We start from the raw sequence: 19,687 nt of genomic DNA on the forward strand, positions 1-19,687 counted from the left end.
ACAGAAAAGAACTTTCTGGAAGTCAGCAGTGGAGATGCCCCTTGCTGTGTTAGCTCATACAATAGGCATTGTTTGCAGAGAATGAAAACTGCCTGAAAGGGGAAATTCTTAATGATTTGCTGAGTTAAACTGTATCACCATGGATGAAGACCTTAATAATTATTTTCCCAATGCTCTTACTAAGTAGTGCAAACTACTCTGTGGTTGTCCTTTTTATAAAACAACAGTATTGATTTCTTAACTGGATAATCAATGAAAGCTAGCATCAAAAATCCTTCTTTATTAGCAAATACACGTGGGGTCTATTCACCCCCTCTGGTCAATCAGTGTCTTTTCAAAGCATTTTAAAGATGATTCTGCTCTTCTCTACAAGCCTGCAATCCACCCACTTTGAGGGAAAATAGTATTTATTCAAGAAGAGGATCAGGTTGGTTGCTTTAGCGCAGCAATTGTCTACATGGTACTTATTTTGAAGCATTGTTTATGCTTGTGCTTTTTTAAACAGACCGTAGTTAGAGCTCCTCAATTGTCCATTCAAAAATGTCCCTTGAATCCTTCCCAAAAATGTTCCTCACTCCTTTTCAGAGGCTGTATCATTTCTTCAGCTTTTCTTGCAGTGTGGAACACATTTTAACTGAACGTGTAAGTATAAATTGACCCAGTTGCTGTGTCCCTGAGTGTTAAACTGACCTCAGCAACAAATCGGGACATGGGTTAGATGGCATCTACAAGGTGAACTCATAGAAAGGGAGAAGAGAGCCTTGAGAGTTTCTCACTACTCCTTTCTCATGCCTGGTATGGTTAGATGCTTTTACAGAATTTTTAGTAATATCCATATCTGAGGACCTCTCTTACCCTGGGAGAGGGTCATTATAACATTCTTATTTATCATGACATGGATTTGGATATGCCATGCATTGCTCACATCATGTGTCTGACAAGAACAACTCCTTAAACTAAATCCCCTGCAGTAAGTATAACAGTAAGTAAGTTTCTAGATGGGACAAGGGGAACAGCACAATCAGACACCACTCTATTATTCCTCCATCCAAGTCCACAGTGCAAAAGAGGTCGACCATGGATGGGTCAGTTTGCATGAAGCATTACCTTCCCTCAATGTTTCATTCCTCCTTTAAATTTAAATGCTTTGGGAAGAGTCATACATGAATTGCTAGTCTTATTATAACATGCAGTTAGCTGTGTCCAAGTATCAGACAGACTGCTAGATGGAAAAATTTATACTTTTTCCATGGATATGTAAGATGAATCTAGAGTAGAGTTTCTCAACGTTAGCACTATTGGGCTGGAGCTGCCCCTGTGCTTTGTGGGAGGGTTTGTGGCATCATTGGCCTCCACCCACTAGACTGCATGCCAGTGGTACCTGAAGTCATGAAGTTGTGACATCCAAAAATGTTTCCATGCCTTGCCAAATCACAAAGTTATGGTCCTTCCCCACTGGCAATCACTGACCTAGAACAAGGCACACTGAGGGCCAATGTAAGGGAGATGTCCTAGAAATGAAAGAGCAGGGGGCATGAGGAAGTGAGTCTTCTGTCATTGTAGTTATTCAAGGAAAAATGACCCATTTTTGAGGAGATTGAAGCAATATATTGGTATTTGAACTGTATGGCATTTAAGGGCATTTCTTAATTTTATGTGTTACACAAGAAAAATACTCTACTATTGGGATAGAAGGGATTACAAGGGAAGTAGTAACAAACATGGAGCAAAATAAATAATAGACTCTTTCTGTCAGGATCACTTTGAAAAAGCCCGGCTAGTTGTTACTTCACTTGATTAAGGTAGTATTTTTATGAATTTGGTGAATCGAGAATCTCAATTACTGACATATTACAACTAGGGCTCTCATAAAATCATTTTTCATCAGAAAATAAGCATCTATTAAGCATTTATATTTCAGGAACATCAAGAACATGATTGTGTAGAGTCTGTCTGGGGAGAGAATATAAAGTAAAATTTAAAAACAGACATCTTATGAGTCCCTGAGACCTGTTTAAGCAAATTAGGAAATATCAAATCTATATATAAAACAGGTACAAGAAAAGCACCTGAGTATCACCGACATCCTAAGCACTAGGAGACTAGAGAGAATAACAAAATGAACAGAAAGGAATGGACATTAACAGGAAAAAGACATTCAGATCAGTGTAAACAGAAAGCCTGCCTCTGAAGGCTCCCTGGAAAGCTGCTTTCTCATAGTCTCTCAGATATGATCTGCATATTCTCTCATGAAAGTGAGAACACAGTGTTTCTTCCACCTGGAATGTAATGCTCTTTAGCTGTCTATAGGCCTTGCCAAACCCTATCTACCTTCAGTTCTCAGTTCCAACCCTACCCTTCTTGAGAAACCCTTCCCAAGTTTCCACTACATAAATACTCACCTCTGCTACTATAATAGTTTATTTGTATATCTATTCTTCTATGAAACTATAAACCACCTTTTGCCTTTGTACAGAGGGCACTTAGGATAATGTCTCTACCAGGGTAAGAATAAATGTTGTTGTTGTTGTTGTTGTTGTTTTTAATGAATTGAAAGTATTAACAGGATGATAACCTGCTACATATCGAGAAGGTTGAAGATCCCTAAACACATCTTGGATTTGTGGGTCATAGCTATGACCCACCTATTCTAGATTAGTCTAGATGCTCATAAATTTAAAATAAGCATTTTCCTACAGTGGGTAGTCTGGTTTTGATGCAAAAGAAAAATGATGCAGCAAACTGAGCATGTGGGACAAAAGTCTCCCCACTTCTCACTCCTACATTGCCTACACACGTGCCACAAAAGATGCCTCAATTTGAGAGCAGCTCTAGGGGTTCTATTTCATTTGTCCTTAGACTGACTATTCCAGAGACAACCGTCCAAGGTAACAAAGCTGGGCACCCAGGGCCATCCCAGATACAGTCAGGATCACGTCCGTAGTCCAATCTAGCTCTACACAGTCTCTCTGCATAAAGAGTCATCAGAGTGCCAAGTATGTCACATACTATGCACATACTTAATGCAAAAGAAAAGGAAACATCACCCTGTCCTCATGAAAAGCAGTGACAGCTCTAGAGATCCATTCACGAATCCATCTTTACTGTGTCTTTTTCACCAGAAAATTAAAGATGATAGTTGCATTTAGTAAGTTCAATATTGCAGATACAATGATCATAGTACAGACATGCTACAACTATACATTTTTAGCATACCTTTCTTGAAAAATTTCAGCTCACTGATTTAAAACTCTGAATGTGGGCTGACTAGGATTTATTTAAGCTTTCATTGCCTTTTTCCTCATGTCTACGATGGAAAGATTGGTAGTACTCTCTTACTGGTAGGAATTAAATGAGAAAATACATAAAACCCACAAAAATAGTGTTTCACACATAATGAGCATTTAACATTTCAGATTTTAGTACATGTTATTACTGATATTACAATTATATAATATTTTTAGCTTTTTTTTTTTTACTTTTAACATCTCCAGTCTAAGAGAAACAATTCTTGGAGGAACTGAGGGTCATAAAGGTCAGGTACCTAGTTCAAGTCTCTACCGTTTTTTCAAGTAGCAGAATTAACATTAGGATCCCATAGCTTGCCTCCCACACTGCTATGCTGATCATCCCATCACATAGCCTAAGCTTCAGAAAACTCCAACTCAAATGTTATCTCAGATAGAATCTTTTATTTATTTCCTTTCCAGACTTTTCATTCTAATATTCTAAAGCAATCTCACAAAGTCAATTGTTTTGAAATCTCCCCTCATTGCTCCTGCTTCCCCTCCTCCAAAAAAAAAAAAAAAAAAAAAAAGGACAATGCTGTTCAAGGACTTTATCGTAGGGAAGAAGGCAACAGCAATTTTGAAATGTTTTTGTTAACATTGTTACATTGTAGAAATGTCTCATCAGAGGTAATTATCTAAGATGCACTGTTTTTTTCCCTTTGCTTTAGGGTTAATTTACTCCTTAATTAATTCCCCTTCTGTCATGTGTTTATTTGGAAACTACTCTTGTGAAAAACAAGTGCCATCAGGACCACTGTCCACTGGGCAACAGAATAGCCCATGGCTGAGAACCAGCTCCTATTGCGGCCACATGTCTATGATGAAGGCCATAGGATGAAAAGCAAAGAATGCAGACATTCCTGACATATCAGCAAGGGTTTATACTATGAGATAGATAAATTGACAAGCTAATTGAAATGGGACTCCTTTAGCTAAATCTGAGATATGATTTTGCTTTAACAACACAAAGTTCTCTTTTCAAATACTGTTAAACATGTGCCTTTTAAATGGATCAATATATATAAGGCTCAGTATTTCAGTATGGAAGGAGCCAACACTTAGCAGTTTATAATAATGAAATTTCATTGATTTAATGTAGTAGAAGCGCTTTTAGTGGTCTATGAAAAATGCAGTTGAAAACTTACAGAGCATTTTTCTAATTAATGGACTTCGGAAATTTAAAGAACAGTGTTGCAAAAACACTTGGAGTTAAGCTCTAAGCAAACATTGATACTCCAGGCAGTATATCAGTGGGACTTTGGACACTAAAATTGTGGTGATGCTATTTTTGACATAACCACCTGGTATATTATGGAAATCCCTCTGTTACTAGTGACAAAGTCCTGATTCTTGCCAGCTCTGACTTTACCTTCCAACAGAGGGAACTGCCATACAGGGGAGAACACAATAGAAGCAACACTTTCAAAAATTATATTCCAAATATAGACCAGATTTCCTTGCCAAGTGGTCAGAATGGCAAAGCATCTTGAAACATTTGCCATCACTTATTAGGGTTGAATGTGCAGGGCATGCATCCCAGGGATGAGTTGGTTTCTCCCAGGCACTGTGCCTCCAGTTTGGGTAGTTGCCATCAGGTTCACAGTGAGCCCTCATAGAACACAAACCAGGCAATTAAGCTTTCCCAATGTGGAAAACAGATGTGATTGAACACATAATCTATAATTCGTTCAGAATTTTTCTATAAAACAGTAACCTTCCATAGAAGTAAAAACACTATGTATGTATTAAGCACAGATTATCCATGCTTATACAGTAGTTTTAAGGAATATCACTGAGAACCAGATTTAAAGAAATGCAACAATAAACACGGGTTGATGCCATCCAGCAAATTTCAACTGCTGCCAATGGCTACTTAACTGACTCTTGGTTTTCTTATCCACATTAGAGGAAGTCTTTATGTTAACTTTTCCAAGATGCTTCCAGGGACTTAAAAGTTTTTTTAGCCTTTTTATACTGTCCAACAACCAACCTTATTTATGAATTGCTTCCTTCCAAGGAGGATTCAAGTGATCCATAATGACCCAAACAGGATAACAAAGGAGACATAAGCATTTTAGTGATTACTACCAACCAAATAAAACAGTTTTAAGTGGACTCAAATTTTTCTTTATACCTCCAGTCTTGATATTTCTAGTATTAATTTATTCATCCTCCTGGGATTACATGAACTCACAGCCAAGGTTGGATTGTTTTGCCCACCTCATTAACCTTCTCTGACTCTTTCTTTTCAAGTTGGATGTCATCCACTATGGCCTTTCTAAAACACACCTTTGGTCATGCTATTCCCTTAATTAAAAATTTTAATAGCCTTTTATCTTTTAAAATCTTTAGCATAGCATATAAAACATTTATCAATCTAGCCACAGTCCTTCTATTTTTCTTTACCTTCAACTAAATCTTGCAAAGCACCGGTTGCCCCAACAATCCTGAATTGTACTGTTATACTATTAGAACAAATACTCTTCTTTGTCTTTGTATTCTTTCAACTGCCTAAAAACTTCCTTTTCTCTTTCTTTACCTGGCAAAGTTTCATTGATCCTTCAAGATCAAGGTTGAATGCTTCCTCTCCATCGGAGCCTGCCATGACTCACCTGAGTGTCATTAGTCACTCCTTCACCTGTGTCTTTGTATAAGTTTGTATGCATGTACCTCAAAATTTTAATCTTTGGTAATGTTTCTTTGTCTTGTACCAGGCTATAGCTTTGTGGAAATTAGTAGACCATAGAAAGTAGATCATAGAAAGTAGATAGTAGATCATAGAAAGACCTACATTTTAGAATATTGCCTGGTACCATTGGCACTGATCAAAGTTTGCTGGATGAATGACTGCTGGGTTTGACATTATCAGCATCTCTATCATTTATTGAGCCTTTACTAAGTGCTGGCCAGTGAGCCAAGTACTTCACATGTGTTATGACTACATCCTCACATAACTCTTCAAGCAAGGGGATACTATTATTTCCTTTCTATAGATGAAGAAACTAAAGCTCAAGGAGTTAAAATAATTTGCCTAAGGGATACAACTAGTGAAGGAAGGAGGTGGGACTCCAAATTTTGGCCCATTTGATTCCAACCCTGAGCATTCGACCACAACACTATCTGCTTTCATCCCTGACAGATCTGTTGAAAGAAAAATCAATACCAAAGGTACTAAAGGACATGCTTCTAACAGGTCTGATGGTGTCAGGTCATCCTGGGAACCATGCTTTTGCTGGTGTGGCTGACAAACATTAATATACTCTGGACCAGATCTGACATAGGCCTTTTAATCCCGTTATTAGTGACTAGAACTCAAATGAATTCAGTTCCATGATTTCTCGTGAAAATAAATTCATGGAGGGAAAAAAAGAAAAAAAAAATCAGACGCAGACTGATTCAGTGGGCAAAATGCCTTCTGGTTCTTCTTGCAAGTACTTGCTAAGTCAGAGGAAGTAAAGTTATTCCTGAGATAAGGGAGCAAGACAGACACTTGCCCAATGCAGAGTGGCATTGTCATTTATGAGAAACTTGACGTCTTATGGCTGGTCTCCTGAAAAAATGTGACTCAAGGGATCTATATGGTCTGCATATCATTTCAGCTATGAGAATGCCAAAATGGATAACCTTTCTATTTATAAATCCTTTTGTCACAAATGACGAAAATGAAAGTACATTACTATCTGGGTTGGAAACCACAGGTGTGGAGTACAATGATTTCAGGACAGGTTGGGATAGAAATCAGGTTAACTTCAAGCCATTTTTGTAAGTTTTTGCCATGAATAAGGAATCCTTTGTCTGGACCGCCAATACAAAATCATTGGAACTGAGTCATGCTGTTGAATAGGAAAGGCAACATGAATCTTTGGTGTTTTGGGGCTACAGCATGTAAGAGTTAGTGACTTTTGCAGATTACTGAGTAAACTGGCATTTGCTGCACTCTATTATGTGATTTCCTAAATCCAGATTAATCTCTGGCCTTCAGACATGGGCTGCAATCAACTGTTTTCATGCAAAATGTTCCCAGATGTGCTGCAGGTAGTGTGGTCCAAAAAAAAAAAAAAATGACTAATCCTTTCCACAATAACAATATGATTGGCATCCTTTATGGGCAGATAACTCATGTGATGTGAACAGCTTGAATTCCTCAGGCAGTTTCTCAACTATATACCACCTCCAGTTGCAGTTTAAAATACAAGCCAATCCGGGATTTTGTACAGCTAACCGTGCAACTTTATCATTTGAAATAGAAGGGTCACTGAGGTTTCTTACCAGCACAACTTTTAAAACCTGCTTTATGTAATAACATGTGTTATAAGGCAGCAGATGGTTCAAAGTGCAGCACTCAGTGTTTCTCTTCCAGGCTTATATATAATCGTTTAATTAAAAGAATGAAACAAAGCTTTCGGCACTGTATGTGTGATAAAACAATTAAAGTTACAGACTTATTCTTAGAAAACAGCCCCAAAGAGATAGGAGCAGCAAAGAATGCAAAGGCAGACCCATGGAGGCTATTATTGAGCTTCTAATTCCCAGGACAGCCACAGGAGTTATTTTTCAAGTGTATATACTTCAGCGCTATAGATAGCACTTCTCTTGGAAAGCAAAACTTTGATGCCTCTCACCATCTGGAACTCTTGTAGGTAAGTACAGTTCCACATAAAAATCAGTCATTGTTGTTCCTGTTCATGTATTAGCATAGTCTCAGATGCCAATGACAATGAAAGCACTGAAAAGCATCCTTGTGAATGAACAATCACTCGAGTAGGAAATCTATTTCTACTAGACTCTAAACTCGCACACTCCTTTTCTGTCTTCTGTTGAAAAAAAAAGTATTTGGCATTATGCCATCACAGAAGGCACAAAGCTAGTGTCTGAAATGGGTACATCATGGATATCCTGAATGGGAAGGGTGGCTGCAGGACTGATGTGGAGGATCACAGGTGCCTGAAATTTCGAATTCATATTCCCTTTTCACAACATCAAAGAACGGATTACCTGAGCTCTTTCCCACAGTTCATACCCTTTTGATCTCATGATCAGAACATCATTGAAATGAAGCATGACACCTGGAGTCCTAAAAAGAAGAGTCCTCCTGACTTGATAAAAAGTGTCAGGAGAAGTAAAACTTCCAAATAAATTGGTCTTTAACTCAAAATTCCCAAAAGTGCATAAGGATGATTTTGATGCCTACAGTAGAATCAGTCCACAATCAGATATTGATTATTGGAAAGGGAAAGTTTTAGACATTCCCAAGAAAGAATAAGAGAGCAAATGATGATAGTGCTGAGTGTCTGGCTGCATATGTATTGTATCCTATACACGGTGCATTTGTCTCCAGAAAACCTTTACCTTACCAGCAGACCTTACTACCAGTTCATTTGGTGAAGCCTGCACCAGATATACATTTATATGACTCCTACTTAAGGTCTATGTTATTCGAGAACTAGATTTCATGGATAAGGCCCCTTGTTTTCCTTCCTTTGAATAAAAAGACAGTTTTCTAGCCTAAAAGGAATTGGCTTCATGGCCAGTTGATCATACTGACTCCCTTTTGTATACTCCTTATTAATAACACAGAGATAATTTGAAGACATCAGTTTTAATAGTATGAAATTCTTTGCTCCAGATTCCTTAATGTCTAAGCCAATTCCATGTCTTGTGTGTCACCTCATTTTAGTGGAGAACTGAATATAATTAGCGAAGGATCCACATTGCACACCAAATTGTTTATCAACAGTGTTTGAGAGTATCTTTACATTGCCTGCTAATGGCTAGCTATTTTTTCCCCACAGAAATCTATCCTTGTAATAGAAAAGATTACATGGGACAGCAGCAAACTACCCACTCATTAATCAATTCATTCATTTAGCAAACATTATGGAACATCTCTCTACTCTGCAAGGCACGGAGGAAACAGAAATTAACAATACACATCCCCTGTCCTTAAGAGTTCCTGTTCCAGTAGAGGAATTAGCAAATAGAAATTACTGTTATACTTTGACACCATGAGGAAAATACATCAAGAAGCTCAAGAGTCTCAGATAATGGGCACAACTCAGCTTCAAGTGAGGCATCAAGAAAGGTTTCCCAGGGCACTGAGCAGACAAGTGGTAAAGGTCATTTTAAGCAGAAGGAACAGCATGTGCAACAGCATGCAGACTTGAGAACATTGTATACAGTGAACTTAATGCATAGACAGGAAACATAACACATTGGAGGGATTACATGGAACTGAGTTCCTCTGGAGGGTATAAGAATGAGGAAATGGTGGCAGGTGGTCAACAACACGTAACACTGGTTTGTTGGACAACTATTGCAGCTCATGCCCATCCTAAAATAACTCCAGCTTGCAGCTACAAAAATGAGATTAATACAAGAAGTCTTAATTTTAGACCATGTCATCTGCTAATGTGGGTAATAGTACCTGGCCATGCCCAGCATTCTAAATGTTTCTACTCAAGCCAACAGGGTTGATATATTTGTGACTTATATAGGTTACAATGAAAACATGGCAATGGCTAGTCCTGCATAAATTCAAGCCATTCAGAAAATGGATACTCCAAGGTGTGTGAGTACTGAATATCAAACTATAATCTGTGCTACATAGGGGAATGGGTTCTGTTAAATCTGTGTGCAGCCTCTCCAGCCCTAGGAAATAACAGGCTCCGCCATAAGGTCAGTGCATTTCTCACGTAAATCATGAAGTCACACATGATCATGATATTTATAGCTTGAAGCTTTCAAACTCACAGTTAAAATTTCCCAGTGGATTCTCAGACAACTGCTGTTATCTCTGAAGATGGCCAATCAGAAAACAAATGTTTACGGAGTCACTGGAAAATACAGATTGAACAATAAAAAAACATATATATACTTTTGATAACAAGGAGTGATTACTCATGGCCCTCACATCAAGGAGCTTATGCTATCAGAAATTATAAAAAGACAAACATGTTATAACTTGAAATATATCATGCCCATAGTATAAGTGAGAAGAATTGCATATGGCAGAGGTTCAGAGCTTGGACTGTAGAACAGATTAAGTCTGGGAAGGTGAACACAGTGCCAAATCCTATCACTTTGGGCTCTTTAGCAAGATCTTGAGGCACTCTGTGCCTCACTTCCTCAACCTATACAACAGGCTAATGGTAGTATCTACTGCATAACATTGCTATGAGAATTAAAGCAGAAAATACATCTACAACAGCTAGAACGCTAGCTGGCACAAAAATATTAGGACTATTAAAAGCACAAGGGATCCTTAAAAGGCTTCCCAAAAAGGGTAGTCTGTCAATAGTAACTCAAAGAATAGGGACTGTGGGATAGTTCCTCCCTATTCACTGTTGAGGAATTGTGAACTGATGTCTAAAGGGAGTGAACCCTTCAATAATCCATCTTTGATTTTAGCTCCCCTTGGATTTCTGGTGCTGAACTGCAATGCTCAGCTTTGCATTTGTAACCTCATTTGCCCTAGTTCTTTGTCCACTTTTGTCATTTTAACTTCAATCTATAAATTCATGTCTCTCCCTATGCTCTTATTACCAGGGAGGATGTCTAGTCCTATGGAGAAGTCAAGAGATTAGGCTCTCAGCTTTTCTGCTTATTTTGTGTAAATTCTGGAAAGTCACTTCACCCTGTGAGGTTCAGCTTCCTCGTCTATAAAACAAAAGGTTTAGATCATTTTCATGGTTCCTTCCAGCTCTAAAACATAAAGATCATGTGGCTTATTTACTTTCTTTTGCAAGGTCGCTGATAAAAATTTATTTTTTTTTAATTTTTATTTATTTATGATAGTCACAGAGAGAGAGAGAGGCAGAGACACAGGCAGAGGGAGAAGCAGGCTCCATGCAGGGAGCCCGACGTGGGATTCGATCCCGGGTCTCCAGGATCGCGCCCTGGGCCAAAGGCAGGCGCCAAACCGCTGCGCCACCCAGGGATACCAAAAATTTAATCTTACTTGACGACCTCATAGACTTTGTTCCTAACTGTTCTCTTTGAATACATTCAATTTTCTCACCCAATTCCCATCAGTTTCCTTTTTCCACAAGACTCCAAGTAATATTACTAATGCCTTGTTGAAGTCAAGGTCCTCCAGGGCTACAATTCTTCCCTAAATAGTTCTACTAACGCTGAGATGTTCTCTAGTGAAATTCATTCTTAGTGAATCAGTGCTGCGCCTTTCTAAGCATTTGCATGCTCTCTAATAATAATAATAATAATAAAAACTCTATTGTAGAGTTACCAAAATACATCCTGCATATTGATTTATTCAACTCTTAATTTACATTTCCTGAATTTGCCCTTCCTCCTCCCTTTTCACTCTCTGACAGTCCTCCCATTATTGATTTCTCAGAGATTACTAATGGTGATTCCATAGATTAATCTGCTATTTCTTCCAGAACTCAGAAATGGAAGCAAACTCAAATAACATGATTACGGGTTTGTGTTTGGTCTTCTCTCACACATTGATGTGAGAGAACGTTTTCAAATAATTGTATCACCATCTCCAGGTTAGAGAACATTCTCACTGGCAGAAAGGAAGAAGCCAGAGGGACTGGACATGATCTTTCCTTTCACCATCTGGAATCACCTTCACTAGCCAATGATTCTTCTCACTAAATCTTCTCCTGAAACATAATTTAAATACAAAATGACAAAAGCAATCACTTTGCTCCATTTTCACATACTGTGCATTAGTTTTACACAGAACCTTCTCTCAGGTTCATTCCCATCTTTTATGCTGTCCGTGGGCATGCCCGATGACCCGGCGTGCCTCTAACAACCATCCCTTGTCACTAGTTCTGTTATCACTCAAATGTCCCCATGTAGGCTAGCAACCCAGTGAGTTGTCTGGAGATCTTGTCTTTCATGCTCTACTGAATCTATTCTATATTGTAAGAATTATTTTTTAAGTATTTCTATCTCTCTTAAGCTATGTACCTTTTTAGTCTCTGTCCATGAGGAGTGTACCTCTACTTTTAAACCATTTTTTGCTATAAAATATATATAGCTTGATCCTCATTCTCCTTCCTCCACTCCTGCTAATAATATAATTGGATAATTTTCTTCCAAAATTCCACATTACCTCCCCATCCCAAAATGGTTCTTCTTTTACTTTTAAAATGATGTCCAGTGTAGGAGTTCCCCTTATTCCTTCATGCTTTCTCAGAGAAACCATATGGCCAGTAAAGCAAGTCAGGAATGCTTCAGATGCCCACTTTCTAGACAAATGAGATAGGAAACATCCAGCTGACAACTATCTGGATATCCCCCAACCCTAGTTTCAAGCTTTATGTTAATAAGAAAGCTCCTACCAACAACAGCTAGACAATCCATGGTGTATGCCACAACATCGCTTCTGTTCTTCTCCCCTATTCTTCCCACCCGGATATCTTTCTGCTCTTCCCCTTTCAGATTCATAGCCACACACTGTGAATAATTATAATAACTGTAATAATCACAGTTTTATTCTAGCCCACCATCCTCCCAAACATGCCACAGCTCATCGTGGCCCTTCCCAGTGCAGGGAATCCTTTTCACATTGACGATATTCTATACATAGTTCATTCCATTGTACAGCCTGCCTTGTCTAAAAATTGTTTCCAGATATCCTGGAGAGGTGGACGTGAAGCCACAGGATCCTATCAGTCAACGGACAAGAACTCTTTTCTTAAGCAGCTTCTCATTACTTCTGCCCCTCTGGGAGAAGGAAGTTTTGGCACTTTCTTGGCTCCTAGCTGCCAGAAAATAATATCTCTGGGCATTTTTCAGGTCCTTTCATTCCCTGCCTCCCTGAGGAGTTAAGGTCTTGATGAATGCAACTTGAAGATGAGCATAAACTGTAGCATCAAGAGGAGATAGCTTCTCCAGTGCTACCCAGAAACACCATTACCAAGCCAAGCCTATGCACACACAGGGCTCTCTCTTATTGCCAGTCTGCCACCATGGTACAGAAGTCCGAAGGAAGCCAGGTAATCAGTCTAGAAGTAATGACAGTACATGCTTATTCCCACATCAATCAGGCTGAACAAACAAGCAATACTTCCGTGTTCAAATGAGTCAGTGCAGGTCATTTTATTCAGGGTATCCTGGTCCTGATAAAAGAAGAAATAAATGGCATACTAGTCTTCAGCCACCCAGCCTCTCAGCCGCTTACCTCTATTTTCCCAAATTCATCCATATCCTAGATTATTATTATTATTTTTTTTTTTTTTTTGCCAAATGCAAGAAAGATTTGGTTCTTAAATTTGCTTTGTTTTGCATGGCCAGGGCCAGATATTCTAGCTGTTCTTATTAGTAGTTAAGTGAGAAGTACCAGGGTTTGAAAAGATATCGAAAACATTTTTGATAGCTTTGGGCTATATCAAGTGTTGGTTTTAATAGCAGGCCAGATCTCCAAGAACATGCTGTGTGGCTGTGTATGAACTTGGCTGTTGGTTTCCTTTGCCAGATGAAATGATGATTAATCCGGACTCAGATGTCAGTTGTTTTAGGTTACTTGTGCTCTTTGCTAACAGCTGCCTATTTCAAGCTGTGCTTCCTACATGTCAAATGTAAGCCTGAAACCACAATTTCCAGAAGGAAAATTTCAAAGTACTCATAGAGTATACCAGAATATTCAATGTTGTTTCTGATTAAAGTACAATTTGTATGTCAGGTAACTTACCTGAAGTCAGTACAGAGATAGAAGTGTTCAGAATATGTGAAGTATCCAGGAAAATTTAAAATAAACTTATTATTAGATATGCATATAATGGGTGCAGATATTTTGAGATATATATTCATGCAAATCCTCCACGCATAAAATGCCCCTTGATAAGCTAGTGTTATTTTCCTTTTTTTATTCTGCAATCAATAAAAACGGTGAAATATTAGTGATTAGGTGAATTATAACAAATTTAAAGTCTTTATTCAAGCTTTAAAATCTTGAAGTAGAGGTTCTTTCTTGATAAGGTTTTTAATGCTTCCTTATTTGCTTTTTAATCAAAAATACCACCAGAATAGCATCTGTATGCTCTCCTTCCACATGGTCCAAACAGAAACAACATTTTCCAAAGGAAAAGGAAAGCAAAGAAAATGTCGGTCAAGCTTTTTGGAAGTCTAGAAAAGCATATGCCTAAAATTTGGAGTGGACCAAAAAGAATCGATTTTTTTTTTCTTAACCTAGATAATAAATGTCTAATTTGGACTGTCCATGTGGCATAAGGTTCCCAAATTAAACTCTTTCAGAGATGGCCATTTTTAGCAAAAGAGGGGGAAGTGAGAATCAGAGAACACCCAGGCTCTCTCTATACAACCGCAGCCAAGTCGTCTAAAAACCGGGGTGGCCAAGTCCCTGTAGCTCACTGCCTGACTGAGCTATGGCAGGCTCCAGAAACTTAACCACAGGGAAGACACCTGAACAGGGTGGATTGCAGCCTGCGAGGCCTGGCAAACAAAAGCCTGGGAGACAGGCAGGCCCGCCCTTCTCACTCCTCCACGGACACCCTTTCCCAGAGCACAGAGAACCTGCTGGAAGCCTCCTCCCTCCTATCCCAACCCCAGTGTCCAGGCGGGGCCGGGGGGGAGGGGTGCCTGGCAGAGGGCTGAGCAAACTTCAGCCGTCCGGAGGTGAAACGGGGGGCTGGCTAAGCAGTCTGGGTGGGATCATTCCCTCTCCTTGTCCCTCTACCACCTCCAGGCGTCTAAAACGGGCCCCTCTCGCTCTCTCCCTCCCGCCAGGTGGCAAACCTGCTCCGCCTCTTCCAGATCCCTCAGATCAGCTACGCGTCCACCAGCGCCAAACTCAGCGACAAGTCGCGCTATGACTACTTCGCCAGGACCGTGCCCCCCGACTTCTACCAGGCCAAAGCCATGGCCGAGATCCTGCGCTTCTTCAACTGGACCTACGTGTCCACGGTGGCGTCGGAGGGCGACTACGGGGAGACGGGCATCGAGGCCTTCGAGCAGGAAGCGCGCCAGCGCAACATCTGCATCGCCACGGCCGAGAAGGTGGGTCGCTCCAACATCCGCAAGTCCTACGACAGCGTGGTCCGCGAGCTGCTGCAGAAGCCCAACGCGCGCGTCGTGGTGCTCTTCATGCGCAGCGACGACTCGCGCGAGCTCATCGCCGCCGCGGGCCGCGCCAACGCCTCGTTCACCTGGGTGGCCAGCGACGGCTGGGGCGCGCAGGAGAGCATCGTCAAGGGCAGCGAGCACGTGGCCGACGGCGCCATCACGCTGGAGCTGGCCTCGCACCCCGTGCGCCAGTTCGACCGCTACTTCCAGAGCCTCGACCCCTACACCAACCACCGGAACCCCTGGTTCCGGGACTTCTGGGAGCAGAAGTTCCAGTGCAGCCTCCAGAACAAGCGCAACCACCGGCGCGCGTGCGACAAGCGCTTGGCCCTAGACAGCAGCAACTACGAGCAGGAGTCGAAGATCATGTTCGTGGTGAACGCCGTGTACGCCATGGCGCACGCCCTGCACAAAATGCAGCGCACCCTCTGCCCCAACACCACCAAGCTCTGCGACGCGATGAAGATCCTGGACGGGAAGAAGTTGTACAAGGACTACTTGCTGAAGATTAACTTCACAGGTAAGCGAGGAGCCTTTACGCATCATCTTCTGCGGGGGTAAACGGGCGGAATCCAGTACCTCTGCCCCTGACCCACAAATCGCCAGAAATCGCCCCAACAGGTGTTCCAAGATGCCGTGGGATGGCCCCGATGCTCTTACTTTTGAGCCAATGCCTTGGCTGACCCTCTACATGAAATTGAAAGGCCCCCTAGGCTAGGCTGACCTGCGGTGGCCGCGCTACCTTTGTTCTCCCTCTGGCTAGCCGTGGGGTATGGCACGTGTGATATGGGCATTTCATCTTCTTTAGCAGAATTGGCAACTCTCTAAGGAACGTGAACTTCCCAAGCCTTCCTTGTGGGTGATTCGAGCAAAAGAATCTCATAACTTTCACAGTGGGTGAGAGAAAAAAAAAAAAAAAAAAGCTGCTGTTTTCTCAGAGGGTAATTAGGGGCAAAAAAGGGAAAAATACTCAGACCATGGTGATTTCCAGACATTTGAGTTTATTTCTTCTGCTTGTACAGGAACATTTCCATGTGGGCATTAAGAGTGGTAGGTTTTCTCAAATGATGTTATGAAATGAAACTTTTTCTGGGAGCCCGAGTGCAAACAAATTGAAGGCTGATGGAAGTCATTCTGATATTGCAGTGAATAGGCAAAGGTGTATTTGAAGCGGCTTTTGTTTCCTCTTCATTTGATTCTAAATATGGTAAAATATTTGTAAAGATAGCATGGCATTTCAATACATTACTAGCATAAAAAGCACAACATTTTTAGTTTTGTATTCTCTACGAAGATGTATGTGATATCCTGTGTTAACGTACTGGTTCCGAGGACTTTAGCATTACCCCAAATCATAAATGGTAAGTAATATAGAGCGAAAAAAACAAAAAACAAAAAACTTGATGCCCCAAATATAGTGATAAAATGCTTTCATTTGCCTGAATCGCTAATAATCATCTCCTATGCCATTAGGGCATCATTCTTATCTGTGTAGTCTGTTGCAGTTGGTTTCTCCCTGCAGACATGAAAATTTGTATGCTCAGATCATACTGTTACTGGAATAAGTGGCAGTTCTCACATCGCCATTATAGATGATCACTTGGAAGTCAAATGACCTGAAAACTCACTGGAAGGACTGAGAGAGGAACCATTGGTTCCTATCCCAAAATTCTAATTCCTAAACCAGCCTTGAAAATAAGCACAGAAATTACCAGCCTGAATTTTGCACATCTGTTTCTCATTCTACCCAGAGAGAGCCAAAAGTAGTGGAAATATGTTATGTCAGTAATTTATCCTTTTCATCTACCAAATACCTCTTTCCATTAGAATGACTGTATATAAGTGGTAGAGATTAAACTCATTCTGTGCCTTGTATTCCTACGGGTGCATTCCATATAGAAACAACTAATATCTACTTTATATATAACATCAAATCACCATTTATCTCAAAATCCCAGATCAGTTTCCACTGACGTCTCCAGAAAATAAGAATGGATCACAGAATCAGTAAAAAAAAAAAAAAAAAAGAAAAGAAAAAAATATTGTTGCTCTAAATATAAATGAGTTTCACAGGTATCTGTAAATAGCATCTATAATGCACTTAAATTTTAAAGATAGATAAGATAAGCATCCTTCCTACCCCCTTCTGACTGCCCTTGGGCTTAGTATTTATCTCTATTCACCACACGTATTCATTAACCTTATTATTCTAGTTCATTCCTTACTCCTTAGTATGCAAGTACACAAATCTACCCGCTCATCAGTAGCTACTATAAAGGGAGTTCTTAGATTTTAGGGAGCCCTTGCAAGGTGTTTTATGTAATCAAAATCTTTTCCTCCATTTCACAGACTCAGTCTTAAGTGGCAAAGAAAAGTGAGGAAATAAGGCCTCGATAAATATTTATTTATTTGGATAAATAAAACAAAAGTATCTGCTTTTTTGTCTGTCTTGTTCAGTTACTGGCTTTGATTCTACAATTTGGTTCAGCTTCGTCAACTTGACCACAAAGTGCTATTTTAGCCTTCTCAATTTGTTCAACATTACCAGGCATTCTCCACTTCTGAAGAGGGTAGAAGGGTGGAAAACAGAGGGAAACTACAGAGTAGAGAGGCAACTTAGACCAGCCACCAGTGCCACATTACACTAGTACATTAGTACTGTGAGAATTGGACAAGAAAATACCTTACTATGGGAGGACACTGAGATGCTAAATGAGCTAAATATGTACATTTGAAAAATAAGGCTAACCTAGTTATCTATAGGAAAGCAGAGGGGTTTTTTTTTAGTTTTTTTTTTTTTTTTCTGAAATAGTATCTCTATTTTTCTAACTTAAATATTGACACAATGGACTAAGCACAATAGTAAACAGCAAAAAAGTCTTTGCTCATCTGGATTGGAAAAGTCCTCTTTCAGCCATCTGCTTGTACTCACTGCATTTGTTCCAAAGTTCTTCTGGCAAGAGATAGTTGCAGCCACATCATGCCTTTTTTTTTTTTTTTTGTCTTTGTATCCTCTATACATGAAATGTACATGTAATGTGCATGTCTGTTTCCTTCACCTAGAACCTCTGGCAGCATCTGCCTATCTAGTACCTTCACTTATTTGGTTTCCACTGCTACCACCCTGGCCCAAGCCACCAACTTCTGTAGGCTACATTTCTCCAAAAGCTTTCCAATTGATTCATCTCACCCTCCTCCATCCCAGCCTCCAAAATCCATTCCCTACATGGCAGCCAGGGTGCCCTTTTAAATCTTAGAGCAAGTCACTCCTCTGTTCACAACCTCTTAGGGAGGTCTCTCATTTCACCCAACAGTAAAAGTCAAAAAATCCTTGCAATGCCCCACAGAGGTCTTCCCCAATCCACCCTCTCCCTGTCCCTCTTGCTCTCCTGTCATCACCTTTCACTCTCCCTCTTTCTCCCTTTGCTCCAGCCACCCTTGTTTGCAAACTCAGGGCTTTTTCACTGGCAGCTCTCTCGGCCTATAATGCCCTATCCCCACATATTCCTATAGTTAGTTAATTCTCTTGCTTCCTTCAAGCCTTTACTTCAGTATGATCTTTTCAGTGAGGCTCACCAGGAAATCCTTATGAAAATAAGAATTCACTGCCCCCACCCCACCACAGGTGTCCCCAATTCTCTCTCAACTGCTCTACTTCTTCAATACACCATGATTTTTGCACTTTCTCTCATACCACTGCATTTATTTTCATGTTTATTCTCCATTGTTTGATCTTCACGCTTGAATATAAACTCCATGAAAACAGAAATCATTATCAATTTTTTCACTGACATAGCTCAAGCATAAAGGGTGCTCAGTAAATATTTGTTGATTATAAAGATTGCTAGACATCCAAACTCGTATTTCCTTCTCTGTCTCCACTACTGCATTGTGAACTTTTCCAAGGCAGAGAATGTATGTTTCATCACTGATCTCAAAATACCCAACACAGTTTTTGGTACAGAGTGGGCATTACATAAATGTTTACTAAAGGAATAAGAAATGAGAAAAACAATTAATAGTTTTATAATATTTTCATGAAAATTTAATGTATATATTGTGTTCACTAAGAAATGAACTTCAACAAAGAGAAGGATATGACTTCTAGAATGGTTTGCTATTACCTAAACACTGCCCTTTAGTTATGTTCTGTCATTGTAATTGAGATAAATTTAAAACCAACAGCATTAGCTCTGGATCCCTTATCCATCCCTGTTTTATAGATGAAGCCCCAAAAGCCACAATGATTTGTCCAAGGTCATCATCTGGTTAATGGCAGGAGTAGAGACTGAAATCCAGTCACCACGTTCAGGGTTGCTTTTGTGTGTCACCAAGGACCC

The 19,687-nt window shown here is 40.1% G+C and overlaps 1 protein-coding gene across 2 annotated transcripts in view; it reads left to right on the top strand.

Moving 5' to 3' along the window:
• GRM3 (glutamate metabotropic receptor 3) overlaps positions 1–19,687 on the top strand; it is a 208,925-nt gene that overhangs the window by 123,489 nt on the left and 65,749 nt on the right. For both annotated transcript variants that reach the window (XM_025471513.3, XM_025471514.3), the window contains one exon: positions 15,012–15,867. In XM_025471513.3, coding sequence (XP_025327298.1) covers positions 15,012–15,867 — 856 coding nt within the window. The remainder of the gene's footprint in view (positions 1–15,011; positions 15,868–19,687) is intronic.

Source organism: Canis lupus, chromosome 14 (genome assembly GCF_003254725.2).
Source record: "Canis lupus dingo isolate Sandy chromosome 14, ASM325472v2, whole genome shotgun sequence".
NCBI classification, from domain to species: Eukaryota; Metazoa; Chordata; class Mammalia; order Carnivora; family Canidae; genus Canis; species Canis lupus.